Below are 25,431 nucleotides of genomic sequence, written 5' to 3'. Positions count from 1 at the left end.
CCCCAACTTTGAGGAGGTATTTCTGACCCTGAATCTCAACTGTGAGCTCAGCTGTGGGCTGCTGTGACTGGTCACCATGGACACATTGGATCAGTGTCTGATAACCATAATCAATGTCATTAACAGGTACATTACCTTTTCTGATCAATGACAGGGAACTGCCGGTGTCAATCATTGCAGTAAGACTTTTACCATTCACTTTTACAGGCACCAAGCATGACCCTTCCCGAGTCTGTCTATTCTGAACACCATCCCCCTCTCTGGGTACATAACAGTAACCTGAGAGCTTGGATTTACGTAGCGGACACATTGAAGCTTTGTGCCCCTGCTGCCGGCAGTAAAAACAGGTCAGACCCCTCCCATCAGAGCGAACTGCATGATCCCTTACCTCCCTCCCAGACACATAACCCCCAGAGTTACCTCCACCATCTCTGGCGTTTCTGATGTCCCTTGTGTCTCTGAGACTCCTTGGAGCGGGTGCTGCAGGTTGTGGTGGGCCCCCTTTACGTGCATTAAGATACTGCAGTGCAAGCTTGGCCGCCATAAGCCCGTCCTTGGGCTCGTGCTCTCGGACCCAGGTTCGAAGGTCGTGTGGTAGAACTTGTAGAAGTTGCTCGAGGATGATGACCTCCCCGATTTCGTCCTGTGTCTTCTCCCCCGGTCGAACCCATCGTCGGTAGAGACCCTTGAGGCGGTGGTACGTCTCTGTCGGTGACTCACCCGATGGCGTTGATGCAGCTCTGAAGCGTTGACGGTAGGTTTCCGGTGAGATGTCAAACTTCACCAGCAGCGCTTCCTTCAAGTCCTTGTAGACATTGGCCAGCCCCTCATCCATTGCTGTGTAAGCCTCTAAGGCCTTGCCCGTGAGCAATGGGACAAGCCTGCAGGCCCACTCTACCTCAGGCCACTGCCACGTCTTAGCCATGCGCTCAAACCTCAGCAGGTAGTTTTCAATGTCCTCCCCCTGCTGGTATGAGGGCATCTTTGGCTCCTTCCTCAGGAATGCTGGAAGATGGACGTTAACACTGCTGGACTGGTCTCCTGGTGCTGGCCTCATTACTGCTTGGGGTGCCTGCTGTGGAGTTGAAGTCCCTGCTGCATCGAGCCTTTGTCGTCCTGGTGTTGGAAGACCCAATCTTGGGCTCTCACTGACGAGTTCCGCCTGGTGGGGAGCTGTGAGGATAGATTGGCGTAGGCCACGTAACTCCTGCTTGAGGTCTTCGTCCCTCCTCTCAAGGCAGGTGAAAAGTTGCTGAAAAAGGGTTACCATGGTTGGGTGTGGTTCTGGTCCCCCAACTGCTCCTTCAGTCAGCAGCTCACCCAGTTCTGGTTGTCTTTGGCCCCGCGGTCGGGCTCCTAGTTTCTCATACTTGACCTCTTCTTCTCCAGACGATTCCATGGTATTCCACCCCGGTTCAACTTCAGGTACCTTTTCTGACAGTTGCTGATGTTGCTGAGAACGCAATCCTGTACGCATTCCTTTACCTCTCTTGTTGGAATTCACTGATTTGCGGTACGCCTTCCCACCACTGCCACCATATGTCACGTAGAGTAGGCCAGAAGGCTAAACTGGATAACCTAACCTCTATCAAAATAAAAAGATGGCGGAGCCGCAAAAGTTCTTCTGTGCAAAGGTGTTTATTTACAAGTGATTCCGGAACAAAAAACAACAGTACTGCCATCAACGTCTACCTTATGGGACAGCTTAAAAACAATGCTGCCCCATCCACAGCTCAATCCAAAAAATGCCTTTCTTAGAGACTGGAGAGAGGCTCCTTTTGTAGGGCTAGCCCCTCCCCTCAGAACAATTAACCCTAATTAATTAATCAATTAACAATACAAACCTACATTTTCCATGAACTAAACATACTAAAGGATATACATTGCAACACGGTTTTAAACAATATCACAACATAACATTTACAACATTACATCATTACTGACAATATCTTTCAATATGCCCATATGCATTAATGAGCCATTTGGGACAGGCACTATAAAGCCAACCCAATTCCCTTAGCTCGGGTCCTTTTCCAGCATACCCGGAAGCTACAGAGATGGAGAGAGAGGAACAGAACAAACAAACAATGCGCTCATCCACAACATTGATAAGTATAATAATTATTGTATCTCTCAAATATGAACATTGACAAGTGTGAAATGCCTGCACCAAGACAGAAGTTAATTTGTGTGTCGACCCACATTGTTAACTTATGGTATAATGGCGCAGGGAGGAGTGATGAATATGTGTGTGCGTTAAAGAACCAAATGCTGCCCGCGGCCAGTGACGGACTTCTACGTCACACATAACCTGAAAGGTCGCTCAGCAAGGAAGAAGCCACTGCCCCAAAAAAAGCCAGACTACGGTTTGCAACAGCACATGAGGACAAAGATTGTACTTTTTGGAGAAATGTCCTCCGGTCTGATGAAACAAAAATATAACTGTTTGGCCTTATGATCATTGTTATTTTTGGAGGAAAAAGGGGGAGGCTTGCAAGCCGAAGAACACCATCCCAACCGTGAAGCATGGGGGTGGCAGCATCATGTTGTGGGGGTGCTTTGCTGAAGGAGGGACTGGTGCACTTCACATAATAGATGGCATTACGAGGAAGGACAATGATGTGGATACATTGAGGCAACTTCTCAAGACATCAGTCAGGAAGTTAAAGCTTGGTCACAAATGGGTCTTCCAAATGGACAATGACCGCAAGCATACTTCAGCAGAACTGAAAAAGCTTGTGCGAGCAAGGAGGCCCAGAAACCTGATTCAGTTACACCAGCTCTGTCAGGAGGAATGGGCCGAAATTCGACCAACTTATTGTGGGAAGCTTGTGGAAGGCCACCCGAAACGCTTGACCCAAGTTGAACAATTTAAAGGCAATGCCTGCCGACCGACCGGTCGTGTGTAATGACAGTGTAATGGCCATATTATTATTGGTTATGACAAACTGTCAGCTGTTGTGACATATGAGATGGTTATAACTCTGTGTGTCAAGTAAAGTGTTACCGTCCTTTAGATGTTAATGTACTGAACAAACAGCGCCACCAGCAGATAGAAAAAGAGCAGGAACTCAAACAGCAGGCTTCTGTCCAATAGGAGGTCAGGGATCCGGGAATGAAGGACAGGTTCTGGCGTGATGAGGCCCAAAAGACCCACAGAATTACTGCTTTCTAGACGCAGGGGGAAATACAGGTAGTGGGGGTTAGTGTTTTTGTTTGTGGTGCAGTTTGAGTTGGCTACACAAATAAGCCTAGTTGTCTGTAGCATGGTCATAGATTTGTGCTCTTGCCAACTCCATTGCTGTCATTGTCACCATGAGTGACAAGTAGTTGGCATTGTGGCACAAACAGACTGGGAGTCTGACTATGCAGCAGCAAGGAGTGTGTGTGCGTGTGCGTGTGTGTGTGTGTGTGTGTGTGTGAGAGAGAGAGAGCGCGAGAAAGAGAGAGTGTACAGAAGAGCATGATGTGGCGAGATCATAACAGTGGAAGATATCTCTCCTTCTATCTGTGTTGCCATGACTTCTTTCCCCTCAGGGGAAATATTTCAGATGAGGTAAATAATCTCTGCTCCCCTCAGTCACATCAATGATTTATCTGACTAATCTCTACTATGTTAAAGAAGATAGAAGAGACTATTAAAAGGAAGGAATCTTACAACACCGGTAAGAGCGCTGGTTCCAATCCTCAATTCTGTCTGTGCCCTTGAGCAAGGCACTTAACCCTAAATGCTCCTGTAAGTCGCTCTGGATAAATGTGTCTACTAAATGACTAAAATATAAATCGGTAGGAATAGGAAGGAGGTGAGAAGTCTTATGGTAGTTGTCAACTTTTTAAAAAAATACTCAAATGGGGGTCGGATCAAATAGGACTACACATTTCATTTATATAGTATCAGTCAAAAGTTTGGACACACCTACTTATTCAAGGGTTTTTCTTTATTTTTTTTACTATTTTCAACAGTGTAGAATAATAGTGAAGACATCAAAACTACGAAATAACACATGGAATCATGTAGCAACCGAAAAAGTGTTAAACAAATGAAAATATATTTTAGATTTTATATTCTTTAAATTAGCCATCCTTTGCCTTGATTTGAAGTTTTGAACACTGTTGGCATTCTCTCAACCAGCTTCACCTGGAATGCTTTCCAACAGTCTTGAAGGAGTTCCCACATATGCTGCGGATTTGTTGCCAGCTTTTCCTTCACTCTGCATGTCACGTCCTGACCTTAGTTATCTTTGTTTTCTTTATTATTTTGGTTAGGTCAGGGTGTGACGAGGGTGATACAGTATATGTTATTTTTTTCCAGTCTAGGTGTTTTTATGTCTATTGTTGCCTAAATTGGTTCTCAATCAGAGGCAGCTGTTTATCGTTGTCTCTGATTGGGGACCATATTTAGGTAGCCATATGCCTTGGATAGTTTATGGGTTAATGTCTATGTGTAGTTGCCTGTTTCAGAACTCTTATTATGTAGCGTCACGTTCGGTTTGTTATTTTTGTTAGTTAGTTTTGTTAGTTTTGTTCTTCATTAATAAAAGAAGGATGTATCCAAATCACGCTGCGCCTTGGTCAGCTCTTTATGACGAACGTGACAGAATAACCCAAAAAACAAGGACCAAGAAGCGTGAAAAGGAGGAACAGCGGGGAGGAGATATTAGATGGAGCAGGACACTGGACACAGCCGGGAGAGTATCGCCGAGGAGTTAGAGGCAAGCGACGATATGAAGGTACACGGCTAGCACGGAAGCCCGAGAGGCAGCCCCAAGATTTTTGGGGGGAGGCACACGAGGAGATTGGCTGAGTCAGGTAGGAGACCTGAGCCAACTCCTTGTGCTTACCGTGGGAAGCGTGTAACTGGTCAGGCACCGTGTCTCCAGTGCGCTATTCTAGCCAGGACGTATTGAGGCAGCTCTATGTTCTGGATCTCTAATGCGTCTCCACGGTCCAGTGTATCCTGTGCCTCTTCCCCGCATTCGCCCTGAGGTGCGTGTCACCAGCCCAGTGCCAACACCACGCACCAGGCTTCCTGTGCGCCTTCAGAGCCCAGTATGCCCTGTTCCTCCTCCCCGCACTCACCCTGAGGTGCGTGTCACCAGCCCTGTACCACCAGTTCCGGCACCACACACCAGACCTCCAGTGCGCCTCCAGGATTCAGTACGTCATGTTCCTGCTCCTTGCACCTGCTCTGTGGTGCGTGTCCCCAGCCCGGTACCACCAGTGCCGGCACCAGGCACCAGGCCTACAGTGTGCCTCGGCAGTCCAGTCGCCCTGTTCCTCCTCCCCGCACTCGCCCTGAGGTGCGTGTCACCAGCCTGGTACCACCAGTCCAGTCACTTTATTATAGACAAACTTCTCCCCATCTTAGCTACTGTTGAATCAATATGTGGCTTCCGTCTGGTCACTCTACCAAAAAGGCCTGATTGGTGGAGTGCTGCAGAGATGACCTTCTGGAAGGTTCTCCCATCACCACAGAGGAACTCTGGAGCTCTGTCAGAGTGACCATAAGGTTTTTGGTCACCTCCCTGACCAAGGCCCTTCTCCCCTGATAGCTCAGTTCGGGCAGGTGGCCAGCTCTAGAAAGAGTCTTGGTGGTTCCAAACTTCTTCCATTTACGAATAATGGAGGCCACTGCCTTCTTGGGGACCTTCAATGCTGCAGACATTTTTTGGTACCCTTCCCCAGATTTGTGCCTCGGCTGAATCCTGTCTCGGAGCTTCATGGACACTTCCTTCAACCTCTTGGCTTGGTTTTTGCTCTGTGGGACCTGATATAGATAGGTGTGTGCCTTTCCAAATCATGTCCAATCAGTAGAATTCACCACAGGTGGACTCCAATCAAGTTGTAGAAACATCTCAAGGATTATCAATGGAAACAGGATGCAACTGCGCTCAATTTCGAGTCTAATAGCAAAGGGTCTGAATACGTATGTAAATAAGGTATTTCTGTTTTCATTTCAATAAATTTGTCAAAATGTCAACCTGTTATCGCTTTGTCATTATGGGGTATTGTAGAATAAGGCTGTAATTTACAAAATGTGGAAATATTCAAGGGGTCTGAATACTTTCCGAATGCTCTGTACACCTATATTTACCACCTGGGTCCTGTTTAAACAATAGTAGATTTAGTTGACGATCTGATAATATACCATTTTATAGGAGTGTTTATAACATGTAACTAACGGTCCTCTAAGTACATCAAAAAGGTTTGATATATCTCAACTGGCATGCCATTCAGCCCTGGAGTTTTTCTGGATTTGAAGGCTTCAATTGCATCAAGAAGTTCCTCCTCTGTAATTTGGACTTCACTTGAGTGTTTCTGTACAGCTGTTAATTTTACATCATTCATAGAAGAAAAAAATCCTTACATTTAACTTTGGTTCATGGAGATGGAGGAAACTAAAATTAAAATATATGCTTCAAGTTATTTGCTTCCTCTTTCAGCCCAGGCGCAATTTAGATTGGCCACTGTGTATGTGCAAAGCTTTAGACTGATCCAATGAACCATTGCCTTTCTGTTAAAAATGTTCTTAAGACTGCCCAAATGTGCCTAATTGGTTTATTATTAACTTTAAGTTCAAAACTGTGCACTCTCCTCAAACAATAGCATGGTATTATTTCACTGTAAATTGGACAGTGCAGTGAATATGCCAATATCAGATATGTCTATGTCCTGGGAAATTCTCTTGTTACTTCAACCTCATGTTAATCACATTAGCTCAACTGTCTCGACGGGGGTCCCACCGATCCTGTAGAGGTCAATATGAACTATTTTGACCTAAATTGCTGTTGTTTTAAAGAAGAGTATTGCATTGTATAGCCTCTAAAGACACATTTAACAGTGTCCCTTATAATAAGGGGATCTGCTGTACCTATATGTTGGTAAACAAGGAGTCAGCCAATAGGTTTTTCTTAAATGTCCAATATCCTCACCCACATTGAAATTCTGAGCAATGTATTGCCAATTATCTGATGGTCTGACCGCATTCTGTCCCCTATCAACACTAACTTTTGGTACCAGCTAGAATGACATAAGTAGTCAAGACGACTAGCTTGATTGAGCCTCCGCCATGTCTATCCCACTAGGTCAGTATATTTAAGCCTCCATACTGTATATACTGTATGGCTCAGGGTCCACGGAGCAAGGGCCGGCTGGTACCCCAGGACACAGTGGAAGGGAGACAACCCAGTGGTGGAGTGATGAAGTGAGTTCTGGGCGTATTCCACCCAGGGAAGAAACCAGGCCCACTTCCTCTGCCGGTCCTGAGTGTGACTCCTCAGGAACCTCCCCAGCTCCTGGTTGGTCCTCTCCACCTGCCCGTTGGACTGAGGCTGGTGCCCAGATGTGAGGCTGACCGTGACCTCCAGCTTCTCCATGAAGGCTCTCCATACTCGCAGCGTGAATTGGGGGACCACAGTGGGAGAGTGACGAAGACCTGCTTGAACAGTGCCTCTGCGACCTGGAGAGAGGTAGGGAGACCAGAGAGGGATAAAACGGCAGGATTTGGAGAATCTATCGACAACAATATGTATAAACAGATGGGACCAAGTTCACTGAGGCACGGAGAAAGGAAGGAGTTTCCCTGCTGGAGCGTGCCGGGGAGACTTGGTTTGAGCACATACGGAGCAGGAGTTGACGTAGCGGGCAAAGTCCTGCGCTAAGGTGGGGCACCAGGACTTAAGAGGTGTGGGTGATACCTGGGAGTCCAGCAGTAAGTGATGTGTGCACCCAGGTCAACAGACAATCCCTTACCTCTGTGGGAATGTAGCAGGCGCAGGTTCCAGCGCCACAGCCTGGCAGATGTCACGTCTATGTCCCAAAGCACAGAGGCAACGATTCAGGAGGGCGGTATGACAGGTGCACTCAGGACCGGAACTTCTCCCCAATCGTGGAGACGGGACATCGGTTTTGATGTTCTTTGAACCTGCGCTGTATGACAGGATGAAGTTGATTCTAGCAAAGAAAAGGACGGCCCCCACACCCACTTCAGAGGCTTCCACCTCCACCTCAAAAGGTAGGATCTGGGTGTTTCAGCAACGGGGCAGAGGTGAAATGCCCCTTCAGTATGTGGAAGGCCTCATCGGCTGCAGGATTCCACAACAAATTACGGGGACCACCTTTGAGGAGAGATGAGAAATGGAGCTGAAGTTCCTAATGAAGCGGCGGTAGAAGTTGTCCGTTTATGGTGGTTGGGACTGGCCATGACCTCACTGCATCTACCTTCATCTCCTCCATAACCACTCCCAGCGGGCTGATCTGATATCCCAAGAAAGATGGGATATCTGATGGAACTGGCACTTCTCCACTTTGACATACAGATGGTTCTCCAGGAGGCATTCCAGGACTACCCGGACATGGGTGATGTGCTCCAAGGTGGCTGAGTAGATCAGGATGTCGTCGATATACACGACCACCTGACGCCCAAGCATGTCCCGAAACACCTTGTTCACGAATGCCTGGAACACTGACGGAGCATTGGCTAATCCATAAGACATCACTAAGTAGCCCAGACATTGTGCTGAAGGCTGTCAACGGGAGGGGTGTAGTCGTACTTGGTGGTGATGGCATTGAGACCTCTGTAGTCAATATATGGACGAAGATGAGGCGCTTCTTGGCCATGAAGAAACCTGCCGAAGGGGAGGTGGATGGGCAAATGAAACCCTGTTGAAGAGCCTCCTGGATATATTCCTCCATAGCCTTGGCTTCAGCCACCGTAGATGCGGCTGCGCAGAGTCTGTTAAAGGGTTGATGGCACAGTCTCAGAGGAGATAAGGGAGTCGGGTGGCATGGGTCTTGGAGAAAACCTGCCGGAGATCCTGGTAAACCTCTGGGATGTCGGCCTGGAGGGCAACCAATAGGACTCTCAACCGACGTGGAACCACAGGGTAAGGGAAAGCAGGTCTTCTGACATCCGGGTGTCAAGGCCGTGATCTCCGTGATCTCTTCATTCCATCCACTGGATGCTGCCACTGTATTGAAGGTGAGGGCGTACTCCGCAGCGGTCTGGTCCTCCTGCCGTAGTTGGAGTAGGTGCTCAGCCCCTTCTCTGCCCTCGGATGGATGATCGAAGACTCCTCTGAACAGAATCATGAACCTCCCATAGGAACCCAGTTCCTCCTCTCTCCCAGACGGCCGTAGCCCACTCCAACGTCTGCCCGGTCAGCAGGAAAATAACAGTGGCAACCTTGGACCGCTCGGTGGTGGGGACTCCTGTTTGATGAGCACGAAGCCACGGCATTTGGATGGAGCCCAGGCATTTGTCCGGGAGGGACAAACGGGCATCACTGACCAGGGCAGACTGCTGAACAGGCTGGGGTGCTGGCTCGCTGGGTCGACTGGGGTGCTGGCTCGCTGGTAGAAGATCCTCCGCTAGTTGGGGGTGATACCCCTTGAGGAAGATCTAGACATTGAAGAAAGCGGAGGACCTCATCCATAGCCGTCCACAGTTGCACCAGCTGGACGTGGTTTTGGCCGAAATAGGTCTCCCTGTTCGCCGACCATCTGGGAGATGTCTCAGTTCGGTTAGGCAGTATTCTGTAACGAAGACGCAGGGAGTCACTAAGCAGGTGTAATGGATGTGAAATGGCTAGCTAGTTAGCGGTGGTGCGCGCTAGTAGCATTTCAATCGGTGACGTCACTTGCTCTGAGACCTTGAAGTAGTGGTTCCCCTTGCTCTGCAAGGGCTGCGGCTTTTGTGGAGCGATGGGTAACGATGCTTCGCGGGTGACTGTTGTTGATGTGTGCAGAGGGTCCCTGGTTCGAGCCCGGGTATGGCTGAGGGGACGGATTAAAGTTATACTGTTACACAGGTGCAGTCAGTGAGTTTAATAAGAATAAACATAGAATGGATACAGGCACAACCGTAGCATCTGAACATAAGACAGAAACAATACTGCCTGATGGGTGACAACAGCAACAGAGTGCTAGATAAAGGGGGAGTAATCAGGGAAGTGACAAAGTCCAAGTGTACCTAATGATGAGGCGCTGGTGTGCGTGATAAAGGTTGCCAGGTGTGCGTAATGATGGTTTGCTAGGACAGGTGGTTAGTAGACCAGTGACGTTGAGTGCCGGAGGGAGGGAGCGGGAGTAAACCTGACAGTAATGTGATTTCCTTTATGACCCATTGAGGTATTTAAAACCATATAATCTCCCACCAAAATAATAGTATTGTATTGTTGTAGGCTTGATAAATTATTATATATATTTTCAAAGAAGTGTGGATCATAACATAAATTACTTTTTGCATTTTCTTGTTGGCACAATAAAAGTGGGCATTGATTTAAAATTATATTTCTTTTGAATTAGTTATCCACATTGCAATGTTTTGAAATGCGGGCTTTTATTTTGATGGTTTCGTCATTACCATACAAACTGACGTTGTAAATTGTGCTGCTGGTAGAATACTAGTCTATGTAGCCAGGCAATATCAACACGGCTTGCATGTTGAATTGTTGAACGTATCTTAACGTTTAGAATAGATTGATCCTAAATAAAAAACATATGCAGCTTATGTACAGCCTACCGCTCTCCGGGACATACAGAAAGACTTCGATAAGCTCTCGTTTGTAAGTAGTCCTATCGCTTTTAACGTAATATTTTATTTGATTATTCTATCTATTCCACCAAACAGCTATTGTTTTCTCTCTGCTTGACTTTGAACTTGATAGATCTACACTTAAATGTTATAAGAAATTCAATAGACACACAGTATTTATGTATTTTTGAGTGTTCATTTCAAATCCTTGTTGAAATTAACACCTATATGAATATTGTTGTTTTATGATGAACGGTATCGTTATAGCCTACGCATTCTTAGCATTCGTCAAGGACAGTATTAGTCTATAATCAGTGGGCTTTTGCTGCAACGCTATTTGCTAGCACCCTGTATCCGCAAATAGCCTTTTCTATGTAGGCCCTTTCCTCCAGCAGCAAAAGCTCCAGCATCATCAGATCCTGCATCATCAGTCGGGGCCTACCGGTAGCCAACCTGCTAGGTTCAGATGACAGGCTTTCATTTAGAATTTGTCGGAAGGGGTGAAAGCACAATAGGCGATAACAATAGTGAATTGCAATAGTATTTTTTCTTCTTCAATTGAAACTCAAATGTCAATTTCAGACAAATAACAAAGCAATGCCTCATGTATCATATGGCATGCAGTCCTGAGGCAAAACTGGGATAGTTAAATAGAATTTGCACTTCTCAGCAGGTCTGAAAGACACCAATTAACTTATGCTTAATTCAAGCTCTGACCTAATAAAGCAATTACAGTATTTATGGTTACTCATACAGTACCAGTCAAAAGTTTGGACGCAGCTACTCGTTCCAGGATTTTTCTTTATTTCTACTATTTTCTACATTGTATAATAATAGTGATGACATATAAACTATGAAATAATACATATGGAATCATGTACTAACCAAAAAAGTGTAAAACAAATCTAAATATTTTATATTTTCCATTCTTGAAAATAGCCACCCTTTGCCTTGATGACAGCTTTGCACTCTCAACCAGCTTCATGAGGTAGTCACCTGGAATGCATTTCAATTAACAGGTGTGCCTTGATAAAAGTTACTTTGTGGAATTTCTTTCCTTAATTCGTTTGAGCCAATCAGTTGTGTTGTGACAATGTAGGGGTGATATACAGAAGATAGCCCCATTTGGTCCATATTATGGCAAGAACAGCTCAAATAAAGAGAAACGACAGTCCATCATTACTTTAAGACATGAAGGTCAGTCAATCTGAAAAAATAACAGAACTTTGAAAATGACAATATATTATTTACCATTAATTTCTATTGGGCACAAAATAATATGAAACGACCAAAACGAACTGCAAATGCATCCAACAAGTTTCAGTCACAAGCTTGATGTAGTCATTGCGTGCTAGAAATATTGGAACAAATACAAAACTTTTGACAACTTCATCATTTTTAGGGTTGTCAATCATTTTGACCACTACCTTTTTGGGAAAAATACAAATATTACTTGTTAAACAAAATCTTTCTTGTATTAGTATAAAGTATAATTTCCCAAAGTTATTTTGCATACAACCAAGCTCAGTATTTGAATTATTTTATACAGAAGGGTGTCAATCATTTCCGACCACACTGTATATCATTGACATTATTTGTAGGTAAATGTCTACAATGCCAGCGCTGAATATATATTGTAGACATACAATTAAATAGTCATTAAGATAATGTCACTCATCAATTGTAGTGTAAAACATGTAGTGTTTTTTGTTGTTGTTGCCACCATTTCATCTGTTGTAAACTAATTGCTTTTATGTCTATTACGTAATTTTCCATTTCCAAATGATGGAAGATAGTCATTGCACAAGCGATCTTTGGCTTGTGGTGGGATATGTATCTAGCCTTTAAAAACACTTCAAGTACTCAAATATAAATGTATATTATATTGATACATGGCTTATCAAGAGAAACTTTACAGAACATGGAAAAGTGTTGATTAGATTTTACTTGTCACATCACCTATCACTACTTAGCTTTGTGAATTGTTGAACTGTTGTCATTGTAACCAATGATGGTTATTGTGTAAAGTCATTATATGACCATGATTCACTTTACTGTTAGGTACTTTGTAAGACTATAATCAAAACCATTGTAATGTACACTACTAGTCAAAAGTTTTTATTTTTACTATTTTCTACATAGTAGAATTATAGTGAAGACATAAAAACTATGAAATAACACATATGGAATCATGTAGTAACCAAAAAAAAGTGTTAAACAAATCTTAATATATTTTATATTTGAGATTCTTCAAATAGCCACCCTTTGCCTTGATGACAGCTTTGGACACACATGAATGAGTGTGTTCTAAAACTTTTGACCAGTAGTGTATTGCCATTGTATTATACATTTTCATACCCATGTTTGTCTAATGTTGCTCATTCTACATAGTGACTCTACTTTTACTGTCAAATGAACACACAGGAAGAAAGATAGCTGCCTTTCACTTCCTCAGGAAATCCGGGTTGTGTATGCTGTGGTTGAGCGTTCACTCTTTAAACGGTGTTTAAAAACAATGACAACTTAAGCCACATGACTGAAGAGGCCTGCTGGCTTTTGTCTTCATTGCCCAGCGCAAAAGACACAATCGACTGTCCATGTCAACAGCCCTTGGCTTTCTAGCATTGTTCCACTGCTGGCTCACACAACATCCATGTATCCCCTTTTTTTTTTGTTCTGGGAGATATGCACAGCTCTCAGGCCTTAAGACTTGGTTTTACTCTGTAGCATAAGGACCTGTGATATATTTGAGATGCCATGTTCCGAGTCACGTGTTTATGTTGACGTCCGTATTGCGAAGTGAAATGCCATCCCTGTGCCATAAGAGACAGAATGTCAGCCTTTTATTTAAGACAACGTACGCTTTCCCGAATGGTCGAGTGCATCAAGGCTGTGGCTTTATACTAGTAACATCAAAAGACACTTCTCAAAAGGTCCCTTCAACCTGGCTTCAGAAAGCTACATATCTACACACAAACCATTTCTGTATCCACCTCGCTTTGTGCACGGCGGCATTGTCATGGTGAAACAGGAAAAGGCCTTCCCCAAACTATTGCTACAAAGTTGGAAGCTTAAAATCTTCTAGAATGTCATTGTATGCTGTAGCTACTCCAGAGTCCAATGGTGGCGAGCTTTACATCACTCCAGCCGACGCTTGGCTTTGCACATGGTGATCTTAGGCTTGTGTGTGGCTGCTCGGCCATGAAAACCCATTTCATTAAGCTCCCGATGAACAGTTATTGTGCTGACATTGCTTTCAGAGACAGTTTGGAACTTGGTAGAGAGTGTTGCAACCAAGGACAAATGATTTATACGCGCTACTTGTTCAGCATATGGTGGTCCCGTTCTGTGAGCTTGTGTGGCCTACCGCTTTGTGGGCTGAGCCGTTGTTGCTCCTAGACATTTCCACAATAACAGCACTTGCAGTTGATCAGGGCAGCTCTAGCAAGGCAGAAATGTTACTAACTTGTTGGAAAGGTGGCACCCTATGACGTTATAGGATGCCACATTGAATGTCACTGAGCTCTTCAGTAAGGCCATTCTGCCAATGGTTGTCTATGGAGATTGCATGGCTGTGTGCTAGATTGTATACACCTGTCAGCAACAGGTCCATTCATTTGAAGGGGTGTCCATGTGTGTGTGTGTGTGTGTGTGTGTGTGTGTGTGTGTGTGTGTGTACAGTGGGGCAAAAAAGTATTTAGTCAGCCACAAATTGTGCAAGTTCTCCCACTTAAAAAGATGAGAGAGGCCTGTAATTTTCATCATAGGTACACTTCAACTATGACAGTCAAATGAGAAAAGAAATCCAGAAAATCACATTGTAGGATTTTTAATTAATTTATTTGCAAATTATAGTGGAAAATAAGTATTTGGTCACCTACAAACAAGCAAGATTTCTGGCTCTCACTGATCTGTAACTTCTTCTTTAAGAGGCTCCTCTGTCCTCCACTTGTTACCTGTATTAATGGCACCTGTTTGAACTTGTTATCAGTATAAAAGACACCTGTCCACAACCTCAGTCACACTCCAAACCCCACTATGGCCAAGACCAAAGAGCTGTCAAAGGACACCAGAAACAAAATTGTAGACCTGCACCAGGCTGGGAAGACTGAATCTGCAATAGGTAAGCAGCTTGGTTTGAAGAAATCAACTGTGGGAGCAATTATTAGGAAATGGAAGACATACAAGACCACTGATAATCTCCCTCGATCTGGGTCTCCACGCAAGATCTCACCCCGTGGGGTCAAAATGATCACAAGAACGGTGAGCAAAAATACCAGAACCACATGGGGGAACCTAGTGAATGACCTGCAGAGAGCTGGGACCAAAGTAACAAAGCCTACCATCAGTAACACACTACGCCGCCAGGGACTCAAATCCTGCAGTGCCAGACGTGTCCCCCTGCTTAAGCCAGTACATGTCCAGGCCTGTCTGAAGTTTGCTAGAGAGCATTTGGATGATCCAGAAGAAGATTGGGAGAATGTCATATGGTCAGATGAAACCAAAATATAACTTTTTGGTAAAAACTCAACTCGTCGTGTTTGGAGGACAAAGAATGCTGAGATGCATCCAAAGAACACCATACCTACTGTGAAGCATGGGGGTGGAAACATCATGCTTTGGGGCTGTTTTTCTGCAAAGGGACCAGGAAGACTGATCCGTGTAAAGGAAAGAATGAATGGGGCCATGTATCGTGAGATTTTGAGTGAAAACCTCCTTCCATCAGCAAGGGCATTGAAGATGAAACGTGGCTGGGTCTTTCAGCATGACAATGATCCCAAACACACCTCCCGGGCAACGAAGGAGTGGCTTCGTAAGAAGCATTTCAAGGTCCTGGAGTGGCCTAGCCAGTCTCCAGATCTCAACCCCATAGAAAATCTTTGGAGGGAGTTGAAAGTCCGTGTTGCCCAGCAACAGCCCCAAAACATCACTGCTCTAGAGGAGATCTGCATGGAGGAATGGGCCAAAATACCAGCAACAGTGTGTGAAAACCTTGTGAAGACTTACAGAAAACATTTGACCTCTGTCATCACCTCCAACAAAGGGTAAATAACAAAGTATTGAGATAAACTTTTGTAGGTGACCAAATAGTTATTTTCCACCATAATTTGCAAATAAATTCATAAAAATCCTACAATGTGATTTTCTGGATTTTTTTCCCTCATTTTGTCTGTCATAGTTGAAGTGTACCTATGGTGAAAATGACAGGCCTCTCTCATCTTTTTAAGTGGGAGAAACTTGCACAATTGGTGGCTGACTAAATACTTTTTTGCCCCACTGTATACAGTGCCTTGCGAAAGTATTCGGCCCCCTTGAACTTTGCGACCTTTTGCCACATTTCAGGCTTCAAACATAAAGATATAAAACTGTATTTTTTTTGTGAAGAATCAACAAAAAGTGGGACACAATCATGAAGTGGAACGACATTTATTGGATATTTCAAACTATTTTAACAAATCAAAAACTGAAAAGTTGGGCGTGCAAAATTATTCAGCCCCTTTACTTTCAGTGCAGCAAACTCTCTCCAGAGGTTCAGTGAGGATCTCTGAATTATCCAATGTTGACCTAAATGACTAATGATGATAAATACAATCCACCTGTGTGTAATCAAGTCTCCGTATAAATGCACCTGCACTGTGATAGTCTCAGAGGTCCGTTAAAAGCGCAGAGAGCATCATGAAGAACAAGGAACACACCATGCAGGTCCGAGATACTGTTGTGAAGAAGTTTAAAGCCGGATTTGGATACAAAAAGATTTCCCAAGCTTTAAACATCCCAAGGAGCACTGTGCAAGCGATAATATTGAAATGGAAGGAGTATCAGACCACTGCAAATCTACCAAGACCTGGCCGTCCCTCTAAACTTTCAGCTCATACAAGGAGAAGACTGATCAGAGATGCAGCCAAGAGGCCCATGATCACTCTGGATGAACTGCAGAGATCTACAGCTGAGGTGGGAGACTCTGTCCATAGGACAACAATCAGTCGTATATTGCACAAATCTGGCCTTTATGGAAGAATGGCAAGAAGAAAGCCATTTCTTAAAGATATCCATAAAAAGTGTTGTTTAAAGTTTGCCACAAGCCACCTGGGAGACACACCAAACATGTGGAAGAAGGTGCTCTGGTCAGATGAAACCAAAATTGAACTTTTTGGCAACAATGCAAAACGTTATGTTTGGCGTAAAAGCAACACAGCTGAACACACCATCCCCACTGTCAAACATGGTGGTGGCAGCATCATGGTTTGGGCCTGCTTTTCTTCAGCAGGGACAGGGAAGATGGTTCAAATTGATGGGAAGATGGATGGAGCCAAATACAGGACCATTCTGGAAGAAGACCTGATGGAGTCTGCAAAAGACCTGAGACTGGGACGGAGATTTGTCTTCCAACAAGACAATGATCCAAAACATAAAGCAAAATTTACAATGGAATGGTTCAAAAATAAACATATCCAGGTGTTAGAATGGCCAAGTCAAAGTCCAGACCTGAATCCAATCGAGAATCTGTGGAAAGAACTGAAAACTGCTGTTCACAAATGCTCTCCATCCAACCTCACTGAGCTCGAGCTGTTTTGCAAGGAGGAATGGGAAAAAATGTCATAGAGACATACCCCAAGCGACTTACAGCTGTAATCGCAGCAAAAGGTGGCGCTACAAAGTATTAACTTAAGGGGGGGGGCTGAATAATTTTGCACAAAAAATACAGTTTTATATCTTTATGTTTGAAGCCTGAAATGTGGCAAAAGGTCGCAAAGTTCAAGGGGGCCGAATACTTTCGCAAGGCACTGTATATATATATACTAGTGTAAGTATTCAACCCCCTGAGTTATTACATGTTAGATTCACCTTTGGGAGCGATTCCAAGTCTCAAAGTGCTTTCCACACTTGGATTGTGCAACATCTGCCCATTATTTTCTTAAATTCTTCAAGCTCTGTCAAATTGGTTGTGGATCGTTGCTAGAAAACCATTTTCAGGTCTTGCCATAGATTTTCAAGCAAATATAAGTCAAAATTGTAACTCGGCCACTCAGGAACATTCACTGGCTTCTTGGTAAGCAACTCTAAGGTAGATTTGGCGTTTATGTTTTAGGTTATTGTCCTGCTGAAAGGTGAATTCATCTTCTAATGTCTGGTGGTAAGCAGACTGAACCAGGTTTTCCTCTAGGATTTTGCCGGTTCCAGTCCTTAACGATTACTAGCATACCCATGACATGATGCAGTCACCACTATGCTTGAAAATATGGAGAGTGGTACTCAGTAATGTGTTATATTGGATTTGCCCCAAACATATCACTTTATATTCAGGGCAAAATGTTAATTTACTTTGCCACATTTTTTGCAGTATTACTCCTACAAACAGGATGCATGTTTTGGAATATTTTTATTCTGTACAGGTTTACTTTTTTTCACTCTGTCAATTAGGTTATTATTGTGGAGTATTTATTAAGGATCCCCATCTTCCTGAGTACCCTGATGAATACAGCTTGGCTGTCAAAACTTTGGTTATAAAATGTTTGCATCTGAGTTCCTAATGTGTGCAGCTCCTTTCTTTTTCTAGTATAGTGGAGTAACTACAATGTTGTTCCATCCTCAGTTTTTTTCCTATCACAGCCATTAAACTGTTTTAAAGTCACCATATGCCTTATGGTGAAATCCCTGAGCGTTTTTTCCCCTCTCTGGCAACTGAGTTAGGAAGGACGCCTGTATCTTTGTAGTGACTGGGTGTATTGATACTTCATCTAAAGTGTAATTAATAACTTTACCATGCTCAAAGGGAATGTAACGCCTGCTTTTTTTTTTTTTTACCGATCTACCAATAGGTGCCCTTCTTTGCAAGGCATTGGAAAAGCTCCCTAGTCTTTGCTGTTGAATCTGTGTTTGAAATTCGATGCTTGACTGAGGGACCATATAGATAATTGTGTGGAGTACAGAGGTGAGGTAGTCATTCAACAATCATGTTAAACACTATTATTGCACATAGTGAGTCCATGTTAACTTATTGTGACTTGTGAAGCAAATGTTTACTTCTGAACTTATTCAAGCTTGTCATAACAAAGGGGTTGAATACTTATTGACTCAAGATATTTCAGTTTTCTATTTTTAATTAATAATAAAATGAGACACAATTCCACTTTGACATTATGGGATATTTAATCAATTTTAAATAACAAACAACGTGTCAAAAAAAGGCAAGGGGTGTGAATACTTTCTGAAGCCACTGTAGAAAGCCAGTTTCCAGACACACTTCACAAGCCAACCGTTGTGCTATTCCCCTCAGGCCTTCTCGGTCTACTGAAACACTGGGCCTCTGTTCCACTCGTTTACTGCTATAGTACCCTCTCCTGTGTCAGCAGACAGAGACTGTTACCACGGCGGAAAGTCTGACCCACATAGTCTTATGCATCGGGTGTCACAGAGCCATCCCATAATGCCTCTCATTTGGAAGAATGCCCCAGGAAGACAGATGTACAGAAACAAGTCTGGCGGACAATTTAGCGTCTGGCACCAGAAAAGACCAAACAAGCATACAGAGAGGATTTTAAGAACAACAAATAGCCTCTATGAACATAACGTACTGTAATGCTAATAAGGTTGAATGCGAGAATTTATTAATGTTTTAATTTAGTCTTATTTCTTTGCAGTATCCCAGATAATATATATATTTTTTGCTAGATTTGGATAACTATCATCTATCAAGAACAGAAAAGGACACATTGGCATTATCTTGCAGTGTTGAATAGCTTCTAGTCAGGATAGAGTTAACAGGAAATGTGACATCAACGTATTTTTCTTTTTTGTCCTCTGGTTTTCTGCAGCTGTTTTTCTCAGGGTGTCAGAGAATGAACAAGATTTTGGACTGCATGAGAACAAAGTCCTCAATAAACAAATACAATTTGAGTTAAACTAGATTTGAAGTAACTAGGTAAACACGCATCGTTCCACAAAATATTATTAGGGGTGTTGCAAAATACGTTTATTTCAAGCAGAACTGTTTGGGTAAGACTGATCAATTGAGTTTCACATACTTTGTGAAATGTCCTAAAAAAGTGAATGTGTTTAATATGCAAACCTCAGATTGTCTCTAAACGTAATAGCAGTACTTAAATCAGTAGTACTTAGTAAACTACAAGTACCCGTGTTGAAATTAGCATTTTGGTTATGCATGTTAGAATCAACTTTGATACCTCATAAAGACATACAAAATCCCTGTCTACTTAGATTCCCATGCTACCTTGAATTTCAGCAGTCTACCATGTCAGCAGTGTTTTGATTGGAAAGCCCATCAGAAGCAGAGAGAAGGACTGGTCTGATATCTCGGGGGGGGGGGGGGGGGGATTACCAGGGCAGAGTAATCTTGGTAACAACTAGAGGGGTTAGGCTAAGGATTTTAAAGTAACTGCCCACTGTTTCCAGATTTCTATGAAATATGACCTAGAATTACTTAAGTTACAGTATGAGTGAAATAGTTTTCCTTCCTAAAAATGGTAATTAAGTTTGTTAAAAGCAGCTTTTCTGTGTTGGAATGGTGTGAGTGTATACTGGTCATAAAAAATATTAATGCAGGTAGACCGCTAATTTGGCAGCATGTCATGTACCTCCAAGTTATGCTTTGGCCACAAACGAGTATAGGACGACTCAACATTTTGGATACGGGTTAACAGAATATGAATTTTTAGGAGTGAGTGTTTCCCAAACTTGGTCCTTGGTACAACCAAGGGGTGCACATTTTGGTTTTTGCCCTAGCACCACAGCTGATTCAAATTGTCAACGCTTGATGATTATTTGAATCCGCTGTGTACAGTCGTGGCCAAAAGTTTTGAGAATGGCACAAATATTAATTTCCACAAAGTTTTCTGCTTCAGTGTCTTTAGATATTTTTGTCATGTGTTACTATGGAATACTGAAGTATAATTACAAGCATTTCATAAGTGTCAAATGCTTTTATTGACAATTACATGAAGTTGATGCAAAGAGTCAATATTTGCAGTGTTGACCCTTCTTTTTCAAGACCTCTGTAATCCACCCTGGCGTGCTGTCAATTAACTTCTGGGCCACATCCTGACTGATGGCAGCCCATTCTTGCATAATCAGTACTTGGAGTTTGTCAGAATTTGTAGGTTTTTGTTTGTCCCCCCACCTCTTGAGGATTGACCACAAGTTTTCAATGGGATTAAGGTCTGGGGAGTTTTCTGGCCATGGACTCAAAATATCGACGTTTTGTTCCCTGAGCCACTTAGTTATCACTTTTGCCTTATGGCAAGGTGCTCCATCATGCTGGAAAAGGCATTGTTTGTCACCAAACTGTTCCTGGATGGTTGGGAGAAGTTGCTCTCGGAGGATGTGTTGGTACCATTCTTTATTCATGGCTGTGTTCTTAGGCAAAATTGTGAGTGAGCCCACTCCCTTGGCTGAGAAGCAATCCCACACATGAATGGTCTCAGGATGCTTTACTGTTGGCATGACTGATGGTAGCGCTCACCTTGTCTTTTCCGGACAAGCTATTTTCCGGATGCCCCAAACAATCGGAAAGGGGATTCATCAGAGAAAATGACTTTACCCCAGTCCTCAGCAGTCCAATCCCTGTACCTTTTGCAGAATATCAGTCTGTCCCTGATGTTTTTCCTGGAGAGAAGTGGCTTCTTTGCTGCCCTTGACACCAGGCCATCCCCCAAAAGTCTTCGCCTCACTGTGCGTGGAGATGCACTCACACCTGCCTGCTGCCATTCCTGAGCAAGCTCTGTACTGGTGGTGCCCCGATCCCACAGCTGAATCAACTTTAGGAGACGGTCCTGGTGCTTGCCGGACTTTCTTGGACGCCCTGAAGCCTTCTTCACAACAATTGAACCGCTCTCCTTGAAGTTCTTGATGATCCGATAAATGGTTGATTTAGGTGCAATCTTACTGGCAGCAATATCCTTGCATGTGAAGCCCTTTTTGTGCAAAGCAATGATGACGGCACGTGTTTCCTTGCAGGTAACCATGGTTGACAGAAGAAGAACAATGATTCCAAGCACCACCCTCCTTTTGAAGGTTCCAGTCTGTTATTTGAACAATCAGCATGACAGAGTGATCTCCAGCATTGTCCTCGTTCACACTAACGAGAGAATCACTGACATGTCAGATGGTTGTTTTGTGGCAGGGCTGAAATGCAGTGGAAATGTTTTTTGGGGATTCAGTTAATTTGCATGGCAAAGAGGGACTTTCATCTGATCACTCTTCAAACATTCTGGAGTATATGTTAATTGCCATCACACAAACTGAGGCAGCAGACTTTGTGTGTCTGCAAATTTATATTTGTGTCATTCTCAACTTTTGGCCACGACTGTAGTGCTAGGGCAAAAACCAAAACGTGCACCCCTTGGGGTCCAGAGGACCGAGTTTGGGATACACTGCCTTAAAGTAACTGCCCAGTGGAAATCTCACTTCTAAAAGTGCTTATTCTGTTAACACCATACTTGGGTAAGCAATGTTTGCTTTGCTCCTTGCTTGAGTGGTATCTGCTGCACAAGACTAGTACAATAATTGGCATCAAGGTGAATGACGTTAATGTCTAAATGGAGTGTATTGGAATGCATTATACTATGTAAAAGTATGTGGACACCCCTTCAAATTAGTGGATTTGGCTATTTCAGCCACAAGTGTATACAATTCAAGCACACATCCATGAAATCTCCATAGACAAACATTGGCAATAGAATGGCCTTACTGAAGAGCTCAGTGACTTTCAACGTGGCACCGTCATAAGATGCCACCTTTCCAACAAGTCAGTTTGTCAAATGTCTGCCCTGCTAGAGCTGCCCCGGTCAACTGTAAGTGCAGTTACTTTGGAAACGTCTAGGAGCAACAACGGCTCAGCCGTGAAGTGGTAGGTCACACAAGCTCAAAGAACAGGACTGCCGAGTGCTGAAGCGCGTCCTTGGTTGCAACACTCACTACTGAGTTCCAAACTACCTCTGGAAGCAACTTAGGCACAAGAACTGCTCGTCGGGAGCTTCTTAAAATGTGTTTCCATGGTCAAGCAGCCGCACACAAGCCTAAGATCGCAATGCCAAGCGTCGGCTAGAGTGGTATAGAGCTCGTCCCCATTGAACTCTGGAGCAGTGGAAATGCGTTCTCTGGAGTGATGAATCACGCTTCACCATCTGGCAGTCCAATGGACAAATGTGTGATTGGAGGATGCCAGGAGAACGCTACCTGCCCCAATGCATAGTGCCAACTATGAAGTTTAGTGGAGGAGGAATAATGGTCTGGGGCTGTTTTTCATGGTTCGGGCTAGTCCCCTTAGTACCAGTGAAGGGAATTATTAACGCTACAGCATACAACGACATTCTAGAAGATTCTGTGCTTCCAACTTTGTGTCAACAGTTTGGGGAAGGCTTTTTCCAGTTTTAGCATGACAATGCCCCTGTGCACAAAGCAAGGTCCATACAGAAATGGTTTGTCGAGGTCAATGTAGAATAACTGGACTGGCCTGCACAGAGGCCTGATCTCAACCCCATCGAACACCTTTGGGATGAATTGGAGCAACGACTGCGAGCCAAGCCTAATTGCCCAATGTCAGTGCCCGACCTCACTAATGCTCTTGTGGCTGAATGGAAGTAAGTCCCCGCAGCAATGTTCCAAGATCTAGTGGAAAGCCTTCCCAGAAGAGTGGAGGCTGTTATAGCAGCAAAAGGGGGGACCAACTCCATATTAATGCCCATGATTTTGGAATGAGATGTTTGACGAGCAGGTGTCCATATCCTTTTAGTAATATATTGTACTTCTGTGGGAATTCAACAACATGTTCCTATTTTTCCATTTGGTTCGATCGTTCCTTATAATTGTCATTTCAGGCATTTATTTTCTATGCAGTAGTTCTAAGTGTTATTACTGCTTTCTGTCTGGCTTTGTCTTATCAAGACTGTTTTCTTATGTGTTTTCCAGATTGAGACAACCCAGAACCTTTTGACCGTGAACGCTCCTCCCGAGACACCGCTGTGTGTGTACAGGCAGATATGGCCCTGCCTTACAATGGGGTTGTTACAAGTACGTCAACTCCATTTCTAGATTTTGTATTTTTATTTATTGTGCTTAGAATTTAAAGACAGAAATACCCATCTGAACAAGACGGTTCTATATACGTTATCCTTTTGTCTATAGAGTCAACCATTCTATATGGTTTAACACAACCAACAAATACCTTTTTTTTTTTTAGGTTATTCATCTTGAAGGTTCCAATTCAGCAGTCAGGCAATTATAAACATGCTGAACTGCTTGTGAGTTAGTAGTATGTTAACATGTTGTTATTGTACTCAACTGGCTTCAACACCAAGTACTGGAATGTTGGTCCTGGCTGTGGCTGACCACTTACTTTGTTTACTAGAAGATGATTTATTGACTGTTACCTCACCTGTGGTTTTCAGCTCCTGATCAAGGAAGGGTAAAATAAGGACTGCACTTGGGGTAGAATCCTAACTTGAGATCTGTGCTCTTTACCTCAGACTTTAATGTAAATCATGCAGATCTTCACTAAACTTCCAAGTTACGCACATTGATCTCAAGTAAGGATCCAGCCCCTAAAGGGTGACTGCACTTCCTGACATGGCATCATTTTATATTTGGATCATTAAATGCTAGAGGCTATGACTGAATTCAAACGTAAGTTGGTTTCGAGTGTGGTTTGTTCACAGGTGGGAAGAGTTATACAAATTATTTAGCCGATACGCTTCAGCCGGCTGGTGTGTGACCGTGGCAAAGTTGATTTGAGTATGGATAGCCGGGCCTGGTTAGGGATCTTCAATAAATTACACAATGTAAATGAGACAATATTTTCATGTTTGTATTTATTTAGGATCCCCATTAGCTGCTGTCAAGGCAGATACTCTTCCTGGGGTACATTAAGGCAGTTATATAAAATATTACATTTCATAACACTTTTCACAACACATTGTGTGCCCTCAGGCCACTACTCTACCACCACATATCTACAATACAAAATACATGTGTATGTGTGTTTAGCATGTGTATGCCTGTGTGTCTCTTTACAGTTCCCTCTGTTCCATAAGGTACATTTTTGTCAATTGTTTTAAATCTAATTCTACTGCTTGCATCAGTTCCCTGATGTGGAATAGAGTTCCATATAGCTATGCCTCCATATAGTGCTGTGCGCCTCCCATAGTCTGTTTTGGACTTTGGGGTTGTGAAGAGACCTCTGGTGGCATGTCTTGTGGGGAGTGAATGGGTGTCCGAGCTGTGTGCTAGTAGTTTAAACAGACAGCTCGGTGCATTCAGCATCTCAAAGTTTCTTACAAAAACTATTAGTGATGAAGTCAATTTCTCCTCTACTTTGAGCCATGAGAGATTGGCATGCATATTATTGTTAGCTCTCCGTGTACATTTAAGGGCCAGCCATGTTGCCCTGTTCTGAGCCAATTATAATTTTCCTTAGTCCCTCTTTGTGGCACCTGACCACACGACTGGACAGTAGTCCATGTGCGACAAAACTAAAGCCTGTAGGACATGCCTTGTTGATAGTGTTGTTAAGAAGGCAGAGCAGCGCTTTACTATGGACAGACTTTTCCTGCTGCATCAACATTTTTAGTTTACAATCCATGGTTACTCCAAGCAGCTTGGTCACCTCAGCTTGCTCAATTTCCACATTATTCATTACATTATTTAGTTGAGGTTTAGGAATTAGTAAATGATTTGTCCCAAATACAATGCTTTCAGTTTTAGAAATATTTAGGACTAACTTATTTCTTGCCATCAATTCTGAAACTAACAGCAGCTCTTTAAGTATTGCAGTGATTTCAGTCGCTGTAGTAGCTGACATGTACAGTGTTGAGTCATCCGCATACATACACACTGGCTTTACTCAGCCAGTGGCATGTCATTAGTAAAGGGGCCTAGACAGG

The 25,431-nt window shown here is 43.5% G+C and overlaps 1 protein-coding gene across 3 annotated transcripts in view; it reads left to right on the top strand.

The window, feature by feature from the left end:
* Positions 1–10,355: 10,355 nt before the first annotated feature.
* Positions 10,356–25,431, top strand: part of tmem71 (transmembrane protein 71) — a 26,615-nt gene continuing 11,539 nt past the window's right edge. Inside the window, exons 1-3 of one of the 3 annotated variants that reach the window (XM_090181753.1) lie at positions 10,394–10,565; positions 23,462–23,563; positions 23,733–23,793. Coding sequence is in view for 1 of the 3 variants with exons in the window: in XM_021612631.3 (XP_021468306.1) it covers positions 23,533–23,563 (31 nt within the window). In the remaining 2 variants the exon portion in view is untranslated. Of the gene's footprint in view, positions 10,566–23,461; positions 23,564–23,732; positions 23,794–25,431 lie in introns of all 3 variants that reach the window. The other 2 variants (XM_021612631.3, XM_090181754.1) reach the window with 2 other exon arrangements.

This window comes from Oncorhynchus mykiss, chromosome 8 (genome assembly GCF_057628025.1).
Source record: "Oncorhynchus mykiss isolate SJ-2025 chromosome 8, ASM5762802v1, whole genome shotgun sequence".
In the NCBI taxonomy this organism is placed as follows: domain Eukaryota; kingdom Metazoa; phylum Chordata; class Actinopteri; order Salmoniformes; family Salmonidae; genus Oncorhynchus; species Oncorhynchus mykiss.
The sequence above is the reverse complement of the archived record's forward strand: the minus strand, read 5'-3'. Positions and strand labels throughout refer to the sequence as shown.